This window comes from Brassica napus, chromosome C9 (genome assembly GCF_020379485.1).
Source record: "Brassica napus cultivar Da-Ae chromosome C9, Da-Ae, whole genome shotgun sequence".
NCBI classification, from domain to species: Eukaryota; Viridiplantae; Streptophyta; class Magnoliopsida; order Brassicales; family Brassicaceae; genus Brassica; species Brassica napus.
Window position 1 is genome coordinate 57258408 of NC_063452.1, and position 19006 is coordinate 57277413.

A 19006-nucleotide genomic window follows, 5' to 3' on the forward strand; every position below is an offset into this window, starting at 1 on the left:
AGAGAAATTTTAATTAATGTTGGTTTAGTTAATTATGATGCTCCGGTTTGATCGGACTCGGTTTATATGTGAGAGAAAAGACAGTGGAGACCGACCACACCAGAGTAGTAGAGAGAGAGAGACTCTTGATTGACTCATCAAAAAGACAGTGGAGACCACACCAGTAGTAGTAGTAGAGAGAGAGAGACTCTTGATTGACTCATCAACAGCTGTTTCTTGATCTAAATGTTTTTGTCTTCTTTCCCGTGTGTTTTTGTTTAGGTGCTTATACAAATACAAGTGAAATGTCTGCTGTTTGAGGAACTGTATTCCATGGACATGACTACTCTTGATGAAATAATGTTAGTTTACTAGCTGTATTCTTTGATTGTTTGTTGTTTCAAACAAAATATATACACCCAACAGTATTCGGTTCTTTTCTTTGTCTGATACCTTCTGCCCTCTAACACAACACTTGTTTAGACCTGTACATGGATTTGATCTTGTAATCACGGAGCAAGGTTACTCACTATCCCACACTGGATGGAAGATAATAATCATGTGTTTTCTTGCAGATTAACAATGCTTGTGCTACACAACTATGTCCCTTTCATCTTCAAATTCCTCAAGATTTTTGCAGATAAGAAGAAGCTGAGGCCTCTCATTGACGAGAACAAGACTAGCCGTAATACCTAGATCCGGTTTGATTGTATTCAGTCTTGAGGATTTTTTTGTAGAACCAAATCCTCTTAATTACATGTTCCTTATAAAAATAGCTTATAAGAAGCAATAAATCAAACACTATTACAAAACTTGTTCTCTTCGTTTATGTAAAAAACTTGTATAATAACAAATATATCAGCTTCTGCATTCACCCTCTGCGTGATTCATAAACCCATTGCAGAAACCCGGGTCGAAAATGACGGTTTAGTGATTAACCCGAGATCATCATCATCATCACTCGTACCTGGTGGTTGTGAAAGAAGAGAGTAAACCGGCTGCTTGAGCCGGTATTATATCCCCAAATGTTGACATAGCGGCTGCTGATCTATCCTTGAATATTCCCACTTGTCCGTCACTTAGTATTGATCCAAATCTACTACCAGCCTGAAACATGTTTTACATGATCTTATCAAGATATTGAACATATTACAAATTAATCAACCCAATACAAGATCTTACCTGCATGAAGGACTTTAAGAACGGGGAAGCCACACCGAAGCTGGAGTCATCGTCTAACTCACTCGTTTGAGAATGATCGCCATTTGTAAATGCATTCCATGAGTTTCTTGACGAACCTTCATTTGATGTAACTGGGATCGAGACCTTGTTTGTACTTCTAGAGGACAGAGCAGGAGCGCTGCATTGACACGAAACCAAGACTTTTGAAATGAGAAATCATTCTGCAGAAGGCCACCAACAGTTTTTTGCTTTGGAAGAAGAAGATCTTACCTTATGGGAAGGTATTTGAAGCGGGGAACTGTGGAGCATGGCATGATATTTGACTCTGAATTAGTTGGTAGCTTCTGCGCAGTATCTGTGTACATTCGGTTTAGTTGCACAAAGAATCCAAAGAGTACAGCGTGGCGTAGGTATGACTGCTTTTCGTTCTCCCATAGATACGGCTCATACCTTTTTAGACATTTCAAAATATAATAATCAGAGAATGATTGTGACAATAAACGGTAAAACTAGTGAAGTAATCGTAAAGATATGTCTTGCGTATAGTTTAGGGATAAAGTTCCTTACGTGAGCCAGTCTATGGGATCCAACTTTTGGGACATATAGGATATCACTCCATCAATGCGACCTCTACTGACTGACTTTGTTTGCTGTTGTCCCTGCTTTCGCCTGAAAGCTGATCTGTTCATTGTACTCTTTGGTATCTCCGCATTGGGGCTTGTATCACCCCCAGAAAGAACGTCCGATGCAAATCTCAAATCCAGCAAAATCTGTAAGACTCCTTTCTCTGAAATCTGGGGTTCGTTGGCCTCCCTAGGAGATAAGAAATCCTCATAAATAATGATGATCTGCATTGTACAATGGAAAATTTAATAACCATTCTGGTAAGCAATCACCAGCTTGGAGATATTCACAATGAAAGGTAAGACGTATGAATAGGGGGGAAATTATCACGAACATTTTGAAGAGCAGGTAGAAAATAATCATAGGAAAAAAGTAAACAGAGACAACGCACCTTCTCCAACAAGCTTAAAGCAAAATTTTGCAAAATTGACTTATCCAGAACGTGGCCTCCAATTCGGTGAATTTCTTCTGATGCCCGACACAGAAAAGAGATAATATAGAGCGAAGGTAAGGACGGAAGTGATATCTTCAGCTCAGATGGACTCTCGCCCTGCTCTTCCTTAACTATTGTCTCTTCCCAACCCTGCATTATTACTTCACAAATGAGTATGGACACAACAAAGTGATCTTGAAAATGATAACCGGGAACGCAAGAGGATGTCTAAACTATCTTATTAATACTTTAAAGAGTCAATCAGGATATAAAGTAGTTCCTGGAAACATCTCCATCAAAAAAAAGAAAGTGAATAAACAACTATCTATGCACATTTAGCCAGCAATATCTAATATCGATGCAGGAGAGACAGCTCAGCAAAAAGGATAAGGATCGATTTTTATTTACCCTTAAAGGAGTTGTAGCAGATAATCCATCATCACTCCTAAGATCACGCAAGAGAATAGCTGAAAGCTCATCCGATAGCCACTGGATCCACAAAGTATGAGCTTTAATGCACAGATCTCGCATAGTTTTATTAAGCTCTTCAAATTTCGGACTTGTCTTCTCTTCTGCCTTGAGTAGTGCGGCAACAGCTAATGAACTCTGCTTCCTAAGATCGGTGTGCACCTGCTTTCCAGGGCTGTCAGCAGTGAGTGCAGTATTCGAGCCATATCTTGGTTGCCTCAACAAGGATGACAACTTATCAGAAACTGCAGTCATAGTTTCTCTACACCACAATCTTGGAGAACCAAGAATCAAGGGAACGTGTTCAGAGTGGTTCAGCAATGCAAACAAAAGGCGTCCCATAAAAAGAGATTTCTCAATTATGATAGCAGGTGATATTGCGTCATTGTCATTGTTCTCTTTCCTCATGGCAGAAAAGAGAAACTCGAGTTCTTTATCTACATCTGAAAGAAGAGCTGAGACACTGTCATAACACTTATTCTGCACGTATGGAGCCAGATCCTTTAACCTCTGACCAGCCTTTTCTGACTCAAAGAAGCTTAGGAGGTCTTCCAATACATTCTGGCAGCGCTGATCAACAGCATCTCTCATTTGGCTAACTTCAGGACCAAAGTAAGCAGTTAGACAACTTTGAAAGTCACTTTCTTCAGGTGATGTTTTATTTCCGGCAATAAGACCAAGTTTCTTTGCGTTAGGCTCAATGAACCAGACACCACCACCTGTAGATGGTCTGTTTAAGTATGCTTGGAAGTTGATCTTCTCACCAGTGATCTCGCTAAAAGCACGAACCGATTCAGCCACATTGACAGCTTTAGCCAAATCCTCAAATCTGGAGTCAATAATGGATTTCATTCTTTCCACAAACGCCTTCTCAAATATTTCATCCCATAGGTTCAAATCATCTTCCAGAACAATCTCCCGGATTCTATTCCAAGGCAGCTCTACCTCAGACCCAAAAACACTCTTAAGCCAATCTAAACTACCCCTCAAGACATCTTTGCTATCCATGGTCTCTCTTATCAACTTCTCCGCTGTCCCAAGCTCTCCACCAGTAACAATAGCTTCAATCAAATGCTTCCCATTAACCTTACCAACAATCTGCCCACCACATTCCCTCAACCAACTCAGGCAAGCTTTAGAAATGTCAGTTTTATCAAAAATGACCATGACGGATTCCAAATTATCCCTGAACAATTTCCACAACGCAACCTCCTCTTCCGGATTCGGAATCCCACCAAACAGTTGAGAAGCTGGAGGGGTACTCAAGATAGTCTTATAAAACAGAGGCATATCAGTCAATGCCTGCAAAAAGAGCTCACCAACTTGTCCCACAGTAACCTGAATCACACTCAAAACATCACAAAACACAGAAACTACATTCCCGGCATCATCACCACTACAAGCATTCAGCTTTTGCAGAACCCAAGTCCTCCTCGAGTCGAGAAACAACTCAAGCACTCCCTTCGGATCAAGCTCATCAACCACCGCAACAGCAGTTAACGCGTCCACGTAAGCTCCCAACCCTAAACCCTGATCCAGAAGCCGCTCATGGCTCCTCTGCGAGATCTGAGCCTTGAAACTCTCCACTATCTGCCACTGATGCTCAAGCAGCGGAAACTTCTCCAACAGCTTACTCTGATCCACCTCACCGCCGCCACATCCCTCCAACTTAACCAACCTCTGCTGCACGTGCTGAGCACGCATGTACCTCCCCGCAGCTTCTAGAAACATCGATTCGTCGAGGCATCCCCATATATTCTCCGGCGTGTCCACCAGGTACTTAACACGACAAGCGATCCCGTACACATTGACTCGGGCCGAGTTAGGGTTATCAATCGTGGGAGCTTCCGCAACAGAAGAGGACGAAGAAAGCGATCTAATGTTCCCGTGGATCGAGGAGATATTCGCCGAGATCGACTCGCAAAGCGACTTCATGTGCACGATCGAGTCAGCTGAGTCGATCAGATCGCGGTACCGAGTCCCGACGAGTTGCCGGAGCTCCTCTTTCTTATCCTCGATGTTCTTCCTAGTCGCCGACTCCACGTTCCGGATCTCCGACATCGGTTTCGCGCGAAACAGAGACTCCGCGTCTCTTTGACCGCCGCCGAGAGTCGCGGCGGAAGGCCGGTGCTCCGCGGCGGAAGCTGATGACATTCTCATTTTTTTCCGCGTGTTTTCGGTTGTGTTGTCTCTAGCAATACATCGTCGCTTCTATTGACTAGTGAAGAAGAAGATAAGCAAAGCGGATCTGATCGGATCTGGAAATGCCCTGCCTCAGATTTAGAAGTAGAGTCCCAGAATTAAGATCTATTTTTTTTTTTTAAGTTTCTGCCATTGCCGTGAAGAAAGACGACGAGAAACTAAGCGTTTCCTATTAAATTACAAATTAACCCTTCTCTGGGTTTGCAATAGAATAATAAAATAATCCAAATATAATAGCAAACCGTTCCGGTATGGGTAATTATACCGGTTGTACTTTTAATTGGTTTAGCTAAAAATCACTGTGTATTATTTTTTTTTTACCGCCAAATTTGACTAAACAAATCGCTAAAAATACATTCAATTAAAAAATATCATAAGATTTATGTTTATGTTTAAATAATTATTATTTAGGATTTAATGTTTATGATGTGAAATTTGTTTATAAATTGTTTTTAAATATTTGTAAATAATTTTTGAGAAGTTAATTTAAAAATTTTAGTACAAGTTTAAAATATTTATAAAAATAATTATAAGATAAATTTGAAAAGTGAAAAACTTGTAGTAAAATTGAAATTCAAGGCTTATAAATGCATAGCATTCTTGTTGAATAGTTTGGGCACAGTTGTAAAGTTCACCTAAATAAGGGTGCAAACCGTGCAATTACATAAAATAAATAAATTAAACGGATAAAATTGTTCTTTTTTTTTTCTTCCCCCAACGTCGCTCGAATCTCCTCCAATCGACTTTGCCTACATCTCTCCCTCTACGTCGATCTCAATCTCATTCCCGATCACGATCACGATCATCCCTCCACTCTCCGGTGACTTTCTCCGTACACACTGCCTTCTTGATTTGGCACATTTCACTAGCTACCGAGATCCTCAACCATATCTCCATCGAATCCTGCAGCTGCGTCGTAGCTCTGATTAGCTTGAGAGGAGGAGATCTAGGTTTACCCCCGCCTCCAAAATCTAATTCGATCTGACATCGGACTAGAGAGAAGTTTGGGCATACAGTGAAGAGTTTTAGGCGAAAGGAAGAATGGTGGAGCCGGTGAACTCTTCGCTTGGGAAAATGCTATTGGAGGAGGTTAGTCCTGTAGTCATGGTTCTCTGCACGCCTCTCGTTGAAGAGACTTTCCTCAAGAATGGACTATCCTTTGTGGAAACGCTCAAGCCGTTCTGCAACTTCAGTAACATCGATGGTGAGTCCTGATTTGATTACTAGTTTTGATTGATTGTCTTCTTCAAGTGTTTTTCTTAAGGTTCCAGTGGTGAAATTTGTTGTGCAGTTCCTGTTCGGACCTCAGGCGATCAGCTTTATCGGCTAAAGAAATTTACGCTGAGATTGTTTAATGCAGCTGATATCAGACAACCAAACGTAGAGGTACGTAAACTTGTTTGGTACTTGATGATTGGTTCTTAGTCAGGAACAATGCGGATCACCATTAACTGGACATGTAATTATTATCTGTTTTACCAAGAACGAAACGTGAGAGTATGGGTTTGTATTACTTAGGCGTGTATGCTTGTATTAGAGGCTCCTTCCTCATTCTGCATCTTCAGCTAAGCTCAAACTTTAATGGCTAGGTTGCAAAGCAACGGCTAGAACATGTTATTACTCAAGCTGGGGAGAAGGTTTTTCACGATTTGGAATCTGATCCTCCTCAAATTACTGATATACTCTCTAGTAAGTCTCTACTGGAAATTATGCTTTTATGAGTGTTAGACGATGCCTTTTATGTCTTTTGTTTCATTACTGAGAAGGTGAATTCTCGAACTCGTTGATTTTCTAATGCTGATGTGTTTCCGTCCCTGCAGATTCAGAGTCTGAAATTGCACCCACATGGTTTCAGTATTACAATAAAGAACTTATCCGCACCTTGTCATTTTCAGACCATGAAGCTTTTGATCATCCTGTGGCTTGTAAGACATTAAATGGGTTTTAGAAAATTGTTGTTGCTGTCTTCTCACTTTAAACTAGGTTCGCTGATCTATTATGTCTCATAGAGTTTTCCGTTGTGTACTAAATAATTATAAATCTACTTTTCAGGTCTCTTGGTCGTTTCATCAAAAGACGAAGACCCTTTAAATAAATTTGTAGATCTTTTCAACACCAATAGATTACCTTCTCTGCTTAATGATGGTGTAATGGACCCAAAGATTTTGAAGCATTTCCTATTGGTGCATGACAATCAAGATGCAACAACAGAGAGGTTGTTGTTACTTACTCCATCGTATTGTGACATGGTTCTCATCATATGGGTGTTAAAATGTAAGTTTTTTTGTTGACTGGATGATTTTTTCTTCTATAGAACGTCTAAAGTTCTGTCTGAGATGAGAAGTACATTTGGAAACAATGAATGCAACTTACTTTGCACTAATTCATCTAAAGAGGGGAACGTAGAACACCAGGCTAATCCATGGGCTTCATTTGTAAGTCACTCATCAGAACTGTAATCAAACATATTGTTTAAGGTTACTTTTTAAATTTTATGTACATATAAGTTCAACATGTTGATTACCAATTTTTCTGAAAGAAATCAAGTGTCCCGGCTGAAAAACTTGGATGTGCTCTTACTGGCGACGATATTGGGGAGGTATATTTAAAAGCTTCTGACTGCTATTTCTTGTATAAAATTCTCTTGCTGGTGAAGTTCACCCTTTCAACCATTTTGGAATGTTTTAACCCTAACTTTAAATTTCTTCTGGCATATTCGGAGCAGATCAAAGAGCTGATGCAAGAGTTTGCTTCCAGGCATATAATTCCGTACATGGAGCAGAAAGTCCGAGATCTTAATCAACAGGTTGGCTTTAGATTTTTTTACAAGTTATTTTTGAGAACATATCTAGTTTTTCTATATGATTTACTAGTATGTTGTTCTCTTTCCATATCATTTAGTTTTCATTTTTTTGTGCCCCTAGATTTCTGCAACAAGGAAAGGACTCAGAAACCAGATAAAGAACTTGTGGTGGAGAAAAGGAAAAGACGATATTCCGGATTCAACCAAAGGTTCTATGTATGCAGTCTTCACCTTTTTGCTCCTTTTATGATTTCATTGACGTCATCATAAGCTCTAACGGTCTTTTGTCCACTTTTGAAGCTATACCTTTAGCTCCACCGAATCTCAAATCAGAATTTTGGGTGACTACGCCTTCATGTTGCATGACTATGAACTTGCATTGTCTAGCTATCGCTTAATATCAACTGATTACAAGCTCGATAAAGCTTGGAAGCACTATGCCGGTGTCCAGGTAGATTCACATCTTTGTAATTATGTTAATGTAGTGGCATAATTTTAATCAATGTTCGTCTTGTATTTTGAACCTCACGTATAGTATAGGTTAACCATGTTATCCAACTGATTGTTTGGGTCTATATTATTCATTATTTGTTACTTGTGGTTGCTTCGATAACTCATCTTTCATATGCATGGTTGGAAGGAAATGATGGGACTCGCATATTTCATCTCAGACCAGTCAATAAAGGAAGCTGAGTACTGCATGGAAAATGCATCCAGCACTTATATGGTATGTCTTTATAACCAATCTTTAACCTAAAAAAGTTCTTTAGCAAATATCCCTTTATTCTGTGCAAAACAGGAAACTGAAATATGAATGGTTTAACTTAAGAAAATGACGTGGTAGTACGTGCTGAAACATGTCTTTAAAATCTCACGCAGAAACTTGGGAAGTCTGGCTTTCAAAATGCTACGAGATGTGGGCTCTGGTGGGCAGAGATGCTAAAGGCTAGAGACCAGTATAAAGAAGCGGCTTCTGTTTACTTCCGCATATGTGGAGAGGTGTTTCTTTTTTACCTTCAGAACATATGCACATAATTCGATGGCTAAATTTAAATCAATTTGCAGGAACCATTGCACGCTGCTGTTATGTTAGAGCAAGCTTCTTACTGCTTCGTGTTAACTAAGCCAGCGATGCTACACAAGTATGGATTTCATCTAGTTCTCTCAGGAGACCACTATAAAATCTGTGATCAGGTACATGCTAATTCGCTGAAAGGGCTCAAGCTTCGTACATGCTTTGCATTGTAAAGAATATTCTTTGTTTGCCTTTTTTCAGGTTAACCATGCAATTCGTACATATAGAAGCGCGATCTCTGTTTATGAATCAACTACTTGGAGCCATATCAAAGACCATGTTTACTTTCATATTGGACAGTAAGTTTTTAATGTAGGCCTCTTAAGACGTGACGATTAGAAATTTGTTGGCTTAAGACTTGCAATGAAATTATCTGTTCAGGTGGTATGCAATTGTCGGGATGAATGATGTTGCAGTTAGAAACATGCTCAGAGTACTGGACTGTGGAAACCAGTCCAAGTCTACCCAAGAGATTTTTCTCAGAGACTTTTTCGACATAGTTAAGGTGTGTAGCTTATACTTGCGGTTTTATACGCTCTAATTAAGCTGCTCAGAGAGTAAGATAGTGCTTCCAATAGTTACCCTTGGTCTCTATTCTTTGTCTATACAAAATAATTTTATTTTCTTTTCATTTTTTCTGTCAATTTGAAGAAAACTGGGATGAAGCATGAAGTGGTGGGACTTCGACTACCAATTATTAGCATGTCGTCTCTTCAAGTTATATATGAAGACCATCGCACTTATGCATCTCAAGCTTCTGTAAGTTGCATATTCACTCTTTAGAAGTATGTACATATTAGCCATCATAACCTTCCTAGGATGTATTGCGTCTATACTTCTTTGTCAACTGCATAATTGACATCAGTATTTCTGGTAAATTTTTTTGCTTTACTTGCAAATAAATAATATTTTTCCATCATTGAATTGTTTATTTCATTCATGGCGAGTTTGCATGTCTTGTGTACCAATATGATTCACATGTCGTTGTCAGGCTCTTGTAGAAGAGAGCATCTGGCAATCATTGGAGGATGATATCATTCCATCGTTGAATTCTGGCAAGTCAAACTGGCTGGAGTTACAGTCAAAGCTACTGCCTAAGAAATACAAGGAATCAAATGTTTGTGTCGTTGGAGGTATGCACGTTGTTGTTAGCTGCATTCGATGTTTACATGAATCAGCCTTTTCTTCTTAGTCATCGTACTTTTAACTCATGCTTGGAGTCTGAAGGCTAAAAGAATGCAATCTAGTCCAACTAAAATAGGCACGCTTATACGCAAAATCTGTTTTACCTTATTGTAAGCAGCAGGACATTTCAGTTTTATCTAGACTTGATTTGACTTTGGAAAATGTATATTTTTGAAATAACTAGCTTTGATAGTTTTTCACGGAGATGTCGTGGAGAGAAAGAGAGAGAGGGGGGAGCGGGGGGGGGGGGGGGGGGAGTATTAGGTTCTTCATTTGTCGTATCAATCTATTAATATTATCACTTATGCTTCTGCCAAGGACGAGGCATTTCTTGGTTTGGCTATACAATCACGCCATATTGTTGATGACATGATATTCTGCTTTAGCATGTTTGAAAATGTAAGTAATTGTGGATTTTTACTTGTAATTCTTTGTTTTCAGAGTCAGTGAAATTGGATATGGAGTTTAGGAATCCACTGCTAATCTCTACTTCCGTTACAAGCGTCTCTCTCATCTGTGAACTTACCGAAAATTCTGATGACTTAAAATTGGGTAAGCTATTTCTATTATTTGATGTTCAGTTTATATATTTTCTACATCCTTCAGTTTTTATATGTGAAACTTATTTCCACATCTGGACTTTGTAAAGTAGAAAAAGAGACAAGTAGCTTAAGCTTGGGGACCGAACACAATCAGTAAGCATCTAATCTCTTCAATCAGGTTTCTTTCAACTTTATTGACCCACATTTGATTGACAAAGCTGTGCCGTCGTTGTCAACAATACCACAGGGTTACAACCTCTGGTTTCTCTTCTTTCACCTTGTCTGAAGTGGACTTCACATTAGGCGGAGGCGAGAAAAAGTTGGTGAGTCTTGCTAAATTGGACACTTAGATTGATTGATATGTTCAATATTTTAAATCTTCCTCTATCTGGCATTTTCATGTTCTTGTGTATATATAGAGAAACATCTTTTTCAAAATTGTGATGTTCCACCTGTAGTTGTTGTCTGTACCCTGGTCATTTGTAACTTTTGACTATTGTAACTTCCGTTTGCTTACTGTTTCTCCTTGATGAGGTTCTGAGGGTTTAATTAGCTGCTAGTTGTTTGTTTTTTCTGACTTATCGTTTTGCTTTTGTCGTCCAGGTGAGGCTCACGGTCACCCCCAGTGAAGAAGGTATCCTCAAAATTGTCGGTGTAAGGTGGGAGTTGTCTGGCTCCATTGTAGGCGTGCATTACTTCCAATCTGTGCCTACAAAGGCAAAAACTAACAAGGCAAAAAGGAAAAACAAACTTACTCCCACTGATGCCTTGAAATTTTTAGTCATCAAGGTGCAAACGTCTCCTCTATGGTTTATTTCTTAAAGTTCGTCGCGACCTTCTAATGTAAAGATATTTTGACCGTGCAGAGTCTACCCAGGCTTGAGGGTTCAGTTGATCATCTGCCTGACAAATTGTATGCTGGAGATCTTCGTTATCTTGTTTTAGAGTTAAAAAATAATTCAGAATCTCCAATAAAGGTAGTTTTCTTGTTCTGATCAACACTTATCATTCATATTCTTTGCTGTAAAGCAATTAAATTTTTTGTTTGTTCTGTTACTGTCTATGAATTTCGTTTGTTATGTTCTTGTTTATAATATTTATTCCTGCTTGATCACCAAATATTGTGATGCATTTATTTTTAATCATTCTTGTGCTAACAAAGTTTCTCTGTCCTTGTAGAATCTTAAAATGAAGATTAGCCATCCAAGATTTGTAAATCCTGAAAGTCATGAAGAAGAGCTGACACCCGGATTTCCAGATTGCTTAAAGAAGGGCCCTGAACAAAATACTGTCCAGCGTGAAACAAGTAGAACTAGTGTATTTGCATTTCCAAAGGTCAGTGGCGAGCCTTTTCTTCAAGCCTCAAAGTTGAATGTGCATGTCAGGTTATTCTAACATGGTTCTGAATGCTGATCTATTTCAGGATGTATCACTACAAGGAGACCGATCTTTGAGGTGGCCTCTTTGGCTTCGAGCTGCCATCCCTGGAACGATATCTTTGTATTTCACAATATACTATGAGATGGAAAATGTATCAAGCATCATGAAATATCGCACCCTAAGGATGCATTATAGTTTACAGGTGAGGAATCTAATCTCTACGCTGCTAATTTGTTTTTTTCTTCCAAACTTTCTACTATGTTATAGGCAGATTTGCATTGGCCAACACATCTGAACCATTTCTATATTTATATATATATATAGGTTTTACCATCTCTAGAGACCTCGTTTGAAATCACCCCCTCTCCATCAAGATTGCAAGAATTTCTTGTGCGTATGGATATCGTGAACCGTGCGAATTCAGATTCTTTCGAAATTCATCAGTTGTCAACAGTTGGGTGTCGGTGGGGTATCTCGTTGCTTCAGCCTGTTGATACAATCTTGCCTTCCAAGTCTATACTCCCTGGGCAAGGTTTATCATGTTTCTTCATGATTAAGGTCGAAAGTTCATTTTGATGCACTTTAGTAGCTAGCTGGTCTATCTCTTTTCCAAGTCTGAAATTCGAATGCTGTTTTTTCAGGATTGCAGAAAACCCGGGACTGAAGAAGAGAAAACCACGTCTATTCTTCCCAGCCAAACCGACATAAAACTGATTACTCAGGATGACGATGAAAAGCTTTTTGATATTGTTAACTCACCTTTAGCAAGCTTCCATGAAAGTGAAAGGTCATGTCACGGAACCTCAGATCAGGTAAGCTAAAGTCCTCTTGTAGTGTATGTTACTCTCTTAAACATAACATCATATCACTGGTAACTTTCTATTATCAGAAGAAGCTTAATGGACTCGTATTTTTATGATCAAACAGTTAAGTCCGAATACCGTTGACTTCATTCTCATCTCGCGCCTAGCAAAATCTAGCAATCCATCAGCAGAGCAAGATTTACCGAAGATTCTGTCTCACCATTCATGTCACAATAGGTAAGAGTATACACAAAAAAATACATTGCTTCAGCTTTCAAAGCTTATTGTCCCCCCCCCTACTTCGAATCACATTGCTGTTCAATTACAGAATAAGGAGCTCAATCCCGCTCTCATGGTCACTAGACGGTCCGAAGACCATGTACCACGATTTCTCGACCTCCTTTTGTGAAATTAAACTAAAGATGGTAATCAGAAACACATCTGATGGATTTTTATCTGTGAGCATCAACACCATTGATGGCCTACCGGATGCAGCAGCACCAACTCCTTCCTCTGGAAACCTGTCCGGGTGGCGCTACGTACCAGCCATAACAGAGGAAATGAAACTAACTTCAGACGTCATGGGAAGCCGCCTGGGCAAACCACCACCTTCCATGGAAAGCTCGCCTCCTTTCATATGGTCAGGTTCAAGTTCCACAAAGGTCCAGATCCAGCCATTGTCCAGAACAGAGATCCCCCTGCAGATATCGGTTTTCTCTCCAGGTGTCTACAATCTATGTTCATATACACTTACATGGGAGCTTTCCGAACATGAAAACGCATTGTCATCAACATCATCAGGGATATGCCAAGGCTATCCTTGTTACCTTACTGTTCTTCAGTCTGAGTGAGCTGTTATAGCTTTCTCTCTTTCTATAAAAGGTTTGAGGTGTCCGTTAGTAAGCATGAGAGTCTTCTATTGTGTCGCATTGTCCTCTGTGTATTCATCTTAATGGTCCTTACGAATGAGTTTTCAATTTTGATTGTAGCAAGTTGTTGTCAAGAAATGGTTTTCGAAAGGAGAAAGATATTACGCCAAAAGGGGAATCTTACTTTTGTTTGTGGAATAAAAGATTACAGAGATTATGGTGGCCCTTTGAATGCTTGAATTTTATTTTATTTTATTTAGCTGAACTATATGTTTTTCTTATACTAAATTGTAAATATCTTTATCTAAAATGAGCAGTTCATCTGTTACAATGAAAAGACTTTTACATACATCTTTTTTGGCCAAAATTAAATAAAAAACAAGAAAGGTAGTAGTTTAGATCCTATGGTGAGCATCTGGTTCATCTAATCCAAAGCACCATGAGGTTCAAAAAAGAGCGCTTGTGGCGCCTTGGAGTGATCGTTTGCACGGGTGAGAGGTGAGTGTTGTTGTGGAGGACATTGTTTCTTTGCCTCCATATGTGGTATACAAGGACATGAGTGAGTAATGTCCTTAGAACAGCCGGAGCTGCTACTGATTGAGCTCTACACCAAGAAAGAAGCTATGTCCATGTGAAGAAAGCTGGCTGATGCGGTGATAGTCTAGCGAAAGCTTGTGCCCAGATTTGCAGGGAAAACCTGCAGTTTAAAAACAAGTGCTCTCTGGTTTCGTCTGAGCAGTTGCATAGACAGCAAGCTCGTGTAATATTCATACCCCAAGAAGCAAGACGGGTTCGTGTAGGCAGTCTGTTTAATGTGGCTAGCCACATAGTAAAAGCTTGTTTAGGGACTGCACCTTTATACCATACAATTGGGGCCCAAGATCTTGCTGTTTCTCGGGGTCTGATGGCTTCCCGTGTCTGAGAGGAAGAGTAGCCATTGCATAGAGTTCCGTACACCTTCCAGCAGTAGGAGTCATCCTCATCTAAGATCGTGGGAGGGGTGATGGATGTGAGAGCAATGTGAAGCTGAAGAGCTGCCTCTGATCTCGGAGAAGGGAGAGTCCATGAGATACCATTTGAGGCATCAGACACTTTAGCATTCAGAGGTATCCCTAGTTCCCTAGGTCCCGAGTCTCCAAGGAGGTGGATGAGAGGACCAGTAGGTAGCTATAGTCGAACCAGAATCTGAGAGAGAGCCCGTTGCCAACTGAGAAGCAAGTGGACGGAGGTTAAGCAATGTTATCCAAGTCCAAGAGTCGTTGCTGGTTTGTGTGACTGACCATAAGCTTTTTTTGTTGGAGGTGATGATGATTGTGCCAAGCTGCCCAAAGAGAGTCTGAATTTGCAAATAGGAGCCAGATAAATCGGAGACACAACACTTTGTCCCATACCCTATATTTCCTGAGTCCTAAGCCGCCTTCTGGCTTAGGTAGACAGACCTTATTCCAATTTACCTTGGCGCCTTTGGCTATCTCTATTTGGCCAGACCATAGGAACCGAGAGCATAGGCTTACAATCTTCTTAACACATCCTTTAGGGAGCATAAACGTTGAGCACCAGAAGTTAACAGTTCCTGAGATCACCCTTGATATAAGAAGAAGCCTACCAGCATAAGAGAGTGTTTTGACTGCCCATCCCCTGAATTTTCATATTCAGAAATCTTCAGCTTTCGATGCATAAGGAGTAAGCCAAGATATCTGAATGGTAGTGAACCAATAGGGAACCATAGCTGGCTATAGCCATGGATTCGATTTGGTTCAGACCTGCGTGGAATAGCTCAGTCTTGTGCCTATTCATTTGGAGACCCGACCAACTAGCAAAATCATCCAAAGTTTCGTAGATACCACCATGAAGAGAGGAACTAGAACCGTCGAAAAATATCCTCACATCATCGGCGAACATTAAGTGCGAAATGTTGAGCGCCGCCGTGTTGGGATGGTACGGGATGTAGCCATTGTCAAATCTTGAGTTGAGTTAATGGAGTGAAAACCTCCATGGCATGAAATTAAGCTGATTGCGATGGGTGATATGACATGAGAGAGAATATCGCGCAGCCTTGATGCAAGAAGCTTTGCAATGACTTTGTAGACAGGGTTTAAGCAAGCAATAGGCCTAAACTCTGAAGTTCTGCAAGCAGTAGGCGTCTTAGGGATCAGAACGAGCGTGGTGGAGTTCCATTGCTTGAGAAGTTGACCTGACGAGAAGAATTCAGTCACTGCTTCACAAACCTCAGCTCCGATTATATCCCAATACCCCGTGAAAGATTCAGCAGAATAGCCGTCAGGGCGGCACGCTTTGTTTCTTGGGAGTGAGTAGAAAGCTTCTTTTATTTCTTCTTTTGGAGAACCCTTTCTCAAGTCCAGTTGATTCAGATGTGGAGCATCTGAAAGGAAGCAGAAGCTCGATATCACTATGCATAAACATCAGTGGTGACACCTCCCCTCCAAGGAGGTCTGAGAAATAATAATCCACACAAAGGTTTTGGATTCCTTATTGTGTTTCCCTTTTGGTGTCATGCTCCTCCATTAGAAAGTGGATATGGTTTGCTGATTTTCTCAAGGATATGATCCCATGATAGAAAGACGTACTGCTGTCGCCCACTTGCGACCAGGTGAGTCGGGGATCTCTGATATAAGAAAGATTCTTCTGCTGTAGCTAGGATCTGCCACTTTCTTTGGGCTTCGGCTTCTTCAGCAGCTAGCATAGGCCATGGGTTCATGAGGAGCCTAGTTTGGCAATCCTGAACGGTTGTGTGTGTGCGCCTCCTGAATAACATTCTTTAGAGCCTTGAGTTTGGAGGAAACTCTAAACATAGCTGAGCCCATTACATTACAAGAATACTAATGAAAGGCAATTTGAGCTTTCAGATCACTATTGCCAAGAAGAAAGTTATAGAATTTGAAAGGCTTCTTCAATCTTGGAGAATCATGCTATATAAAAGATATGTAATATTATATGAAAATTATCTATCTATCTATCTATCTCTATTGTAGTATATAAAAGAGAGTTTTCCTCTTCTTCTCAGCGAGACACGTTAGAAAATGGGTTTCTGAAAACATGCCTATACATTTAAAACACAACCACCACTGACAAACTACTAGTAGAACATAATAAATTCACATTTTAAATAATTGAACAAACCGCAAACGAAGAGAAAGTGTCTACGTGGTTAAATGTGTATCTCAGCGGCATTATCTAATCGGAGTTCAACTGATGACCAAAAGAAAACAAAACAATAGACCGCAAATAAGATAAGATCCAGCAAAAAGGCTTTGTATAAGTATCTCTTCAGCATCAAAGGCTTATACCCGAAACAAATGTGAGAGAGAGAGATAGACAGATGGAGAGGACTAATCCGCACCTTCAAGTTTTCATCAGTTTCCGTGGTAAAGACGTTCGCGGCAACATCCTCAGCTCCTTGAAAGAAAAATTGAAAGATGAAGGCGTCAACGTGAAGACGGACGAGGAAATGCCTAGAGGAAGAAAGATCGATGAGAATCTACTAAAGCTGATAAGAGACTCGAAAGTGGCGGTGGTGATCTTCTCAGAGAACTATCCAGAGTCAACTTGGTGCTTGGACGAGCTAGTGGAGATCAAGAAGCAAATGGAGCTAAAGAAGCTTGCTCCTCTTCCCATCTTCTTCGAGGTTAAAGCCTCACACGTAGCACTTAAGGAACATAATCCTTTCAAAGACATTCTACTGCGGTTGGAAGACGACGAAAGAGAAAATGCCAGAAACGGTAAGGCGGCATTAGAGGCAGGGCCGGCTTAACTTTTCATTGAGCCCATTGGGCAAAAAAAAATTTTATGCATTATAAATGATTAAAAAAATATTATGGGGACTTTATTAACAAAAAGAATAAAAAAAGGACTTTTTTGTCACATAGGCCATCAGCATTGGTGCAATTCTCAATAGATCTCTCGGTAATTAAAATAATACATGAAAAAAAGAAGGTAAAGAAACAGATGAGAGAGACAAGAAAACGTTTCTTTATGAAGAGATTTTGTCCGAAATCATGAGAAGCGCTGGCCACTTGTCTGTTATTTATTGTTCTATATTTTTTTAATATTAAACTTTTTATCAGAGAAACTTTGTAGAATTTATACCGCTGCGGGTGCTCTAAATTTGATAGGTTCTAGGGTGGGCTCCGGAAGGATGCACTGTTGGTCCTGTTTCCTGAGCCGGCGCTTGTTAAAAGATGCAGACAAGAGGTTTGTCAGGTGGCGGGAAGCTTTGAAATCTATAACGGGTTATTCGGGCTTGAAGTATATAAAGGACAGGTTTGATTAATATATATGTAATATTAAATAGTATAACAACATCCAAATTAAACATCTAGATGTTGTTTGTTAGTAAAATCAACATTCTTGCATCTACTGGATGCATTTGGATATAACGCGCCATTTGGAGCCCCTTGGAAAAGAACATATATGGATTTAGGTAAACTATATAATGATGATTCATTTGTTATTGGAAGCAACCAAGCCCTCTTTGTCAACCAAATCGTGGAGACTGTGAAGGAAATGTTAGACAAAGTACAATCATCAGATGTACGTAAAAGACCTCAAAAGTACCGACTCATATTAAGTCTGGTGGATTATGTCCTCTAATTTAATAAAACTCACACATTTTCTCTCCAGGAAGTGCATGGCCGGATCAGGGGACAACATATTGTGCCACAACAAAAAGTGTTCATCAGTTTTGGGGGTCATGGTGATGACACCCGCCTTGGTTTCATTTCTCATTTCCAAGCTGGCTTGAAAAGAAGTGGAATCAACTTTTACATAAATATTGAAAACATGACTAAAGGATATGACCCCGAAGAGCTTATCATGAATGTCCGAGAGTCGAGGATAGCGCTTGTGATCTTCACTGAGAGCTACTTGAGCTCTGCATGGTGCTTGGAGGAGCTAGTGGAGATCAACAAATACACGATGAGTCTTGTAGTCATTCCAATATTCTACAAAGTGGAACCGAAATATGTAAGGGATGGGAGGCTAGTGGAGATCAACAACCAGCTAGTCTTGAATTGGGGAGCTACGGACGTCAGGATCAACAGATGGAAGCAGGCTCTTAACTCAGTTGGAGAGAGGTTAGGTTTTGTGTATGCAAACCCAAGGTAATTTATCCCCTCTCCTATACAAAAGTATATAATATATATTGATAAAATGTCACACTAATCTCTGAATGTTTGTACAGCTCGGAGGCAGAATTCGTTGAATATATCATCTGTGAAACTAAGCGGACGTTAGCCAATACTTCATCCAGCTAAAGAGAATTTATTTCCACCCATTCTAGGATCTTCATGGTCCTCATCTGCGTTTCCAGTTATCTTTATATAGCATGCGTGCATCTGTGTTGAACTTATTACAATTAATGTATGTGTTGCGTATCATATGTGCTTCTTTGATTTCCAGACCGTCATCCAAATAAGTAGAAATGATTATGATTACGTGCTTT

General features: G+C 40.0%; 3 protein-coding genes across 6 annotated transcripts; 2 read left to right on the forward strand and 1 right to left on the reverse strand.

Annotated features, from left to right (window-relative positions):
- Positions 1-659: 659 nt before the first annotated feature.
- LOC106372211 (conserved oligomeric Golgi complex subunit 1) lies at positions 660-5178 on the reverse strand. The gene is made up of 6 exons (XM_048769119.1): positions 2627-5178; positions 2177-2368; positions 1729-2009; positions 1432-1611; positions 1162-1339; positions 660-1086 (listed from the first exon to the last, which is right to left on the reverse strand). Exons 1-6 carry the CDS (start codon positions 4844-4846, stop codon positions 937-939), a joined length of 3201 nt encoding a protein of 1066 aa, XP_048625076.1. The 5' UTR covers positions 4847-5178; the 3' UTR covers positions 660-936.
- A 410-nt stretch (positions 5179-5588) lies between these two features.
- Positions 5589-13771, forward strand: LOC106369910 (trafficking protein particle complex subunit 8-like). 4 transcript variants are annotated; one of them, XM_048769116.1, is made up of 28 exons: positions 5589-6092; positions 6180-6274; positions 6478-6577; positions 6709-6813; positions 6941-7103; positions 7203-7323; positions 7428-7487; positions 7614-7694; positions 7813-7907; positions 7992-8142; positions 8332-8418; positions 8571-8690; positions 8757-8885; positions 8968-9065; positions 9148-9271; positions 9418-9525; positions 9758-9899; positions 10393-10503; positions 10601-10646; positions 10741-10816; positions 11097-11282; positions 11360-11470; positions 11673-11828; positions 11917-12075; positions 12198-12431; positions 12515-12685; positions 12801-12913; positions 13005-13771. In XM_048769116.1, exons 1-28 carry the CDS (start codon positions 5930-5932, stop codon positions 13525-13527), a joined length of 3828 nt encoding a protein of 1275 aa, XP_048625073.1. In that variant the 5' UTR covers positions 5589-5929; the 3' UTR covers positions 13528-13771. The 4 variants fall into 4 exon arrangements, with proteins under 4 accessions (XP_048625073.1, XP_048625075.1, XP_048625072.1 ...); XM_048769118.1 differs by having other exon boundaries at positions 10604-10646; XM_048769115.1 differs by having other exon boundaries at positions 5590-6092; positions 6941-7106.
- On the forward strand, positions 13771-18998 carry LOC106370578. Its single transcript, XM_048769121.1, has 5 exons — positions 13771-17285; positions 17679-17826; positions 18024-18096; positions 18187-18665; positions 18746-18998. The coding sequence occupies exons 1-5, from the start codon at positions 16886-16888 to the stop codon at positions 18816-18818; spliced, it is 1173 nt and encodes a 390-aa protein (XP_048625078.1). The 5' UTR covers positions 13771-16885; the 3' UTR covers positions 18819-18998.
- Positions 18999-19006: the final 8 nt, after the last annotated feature.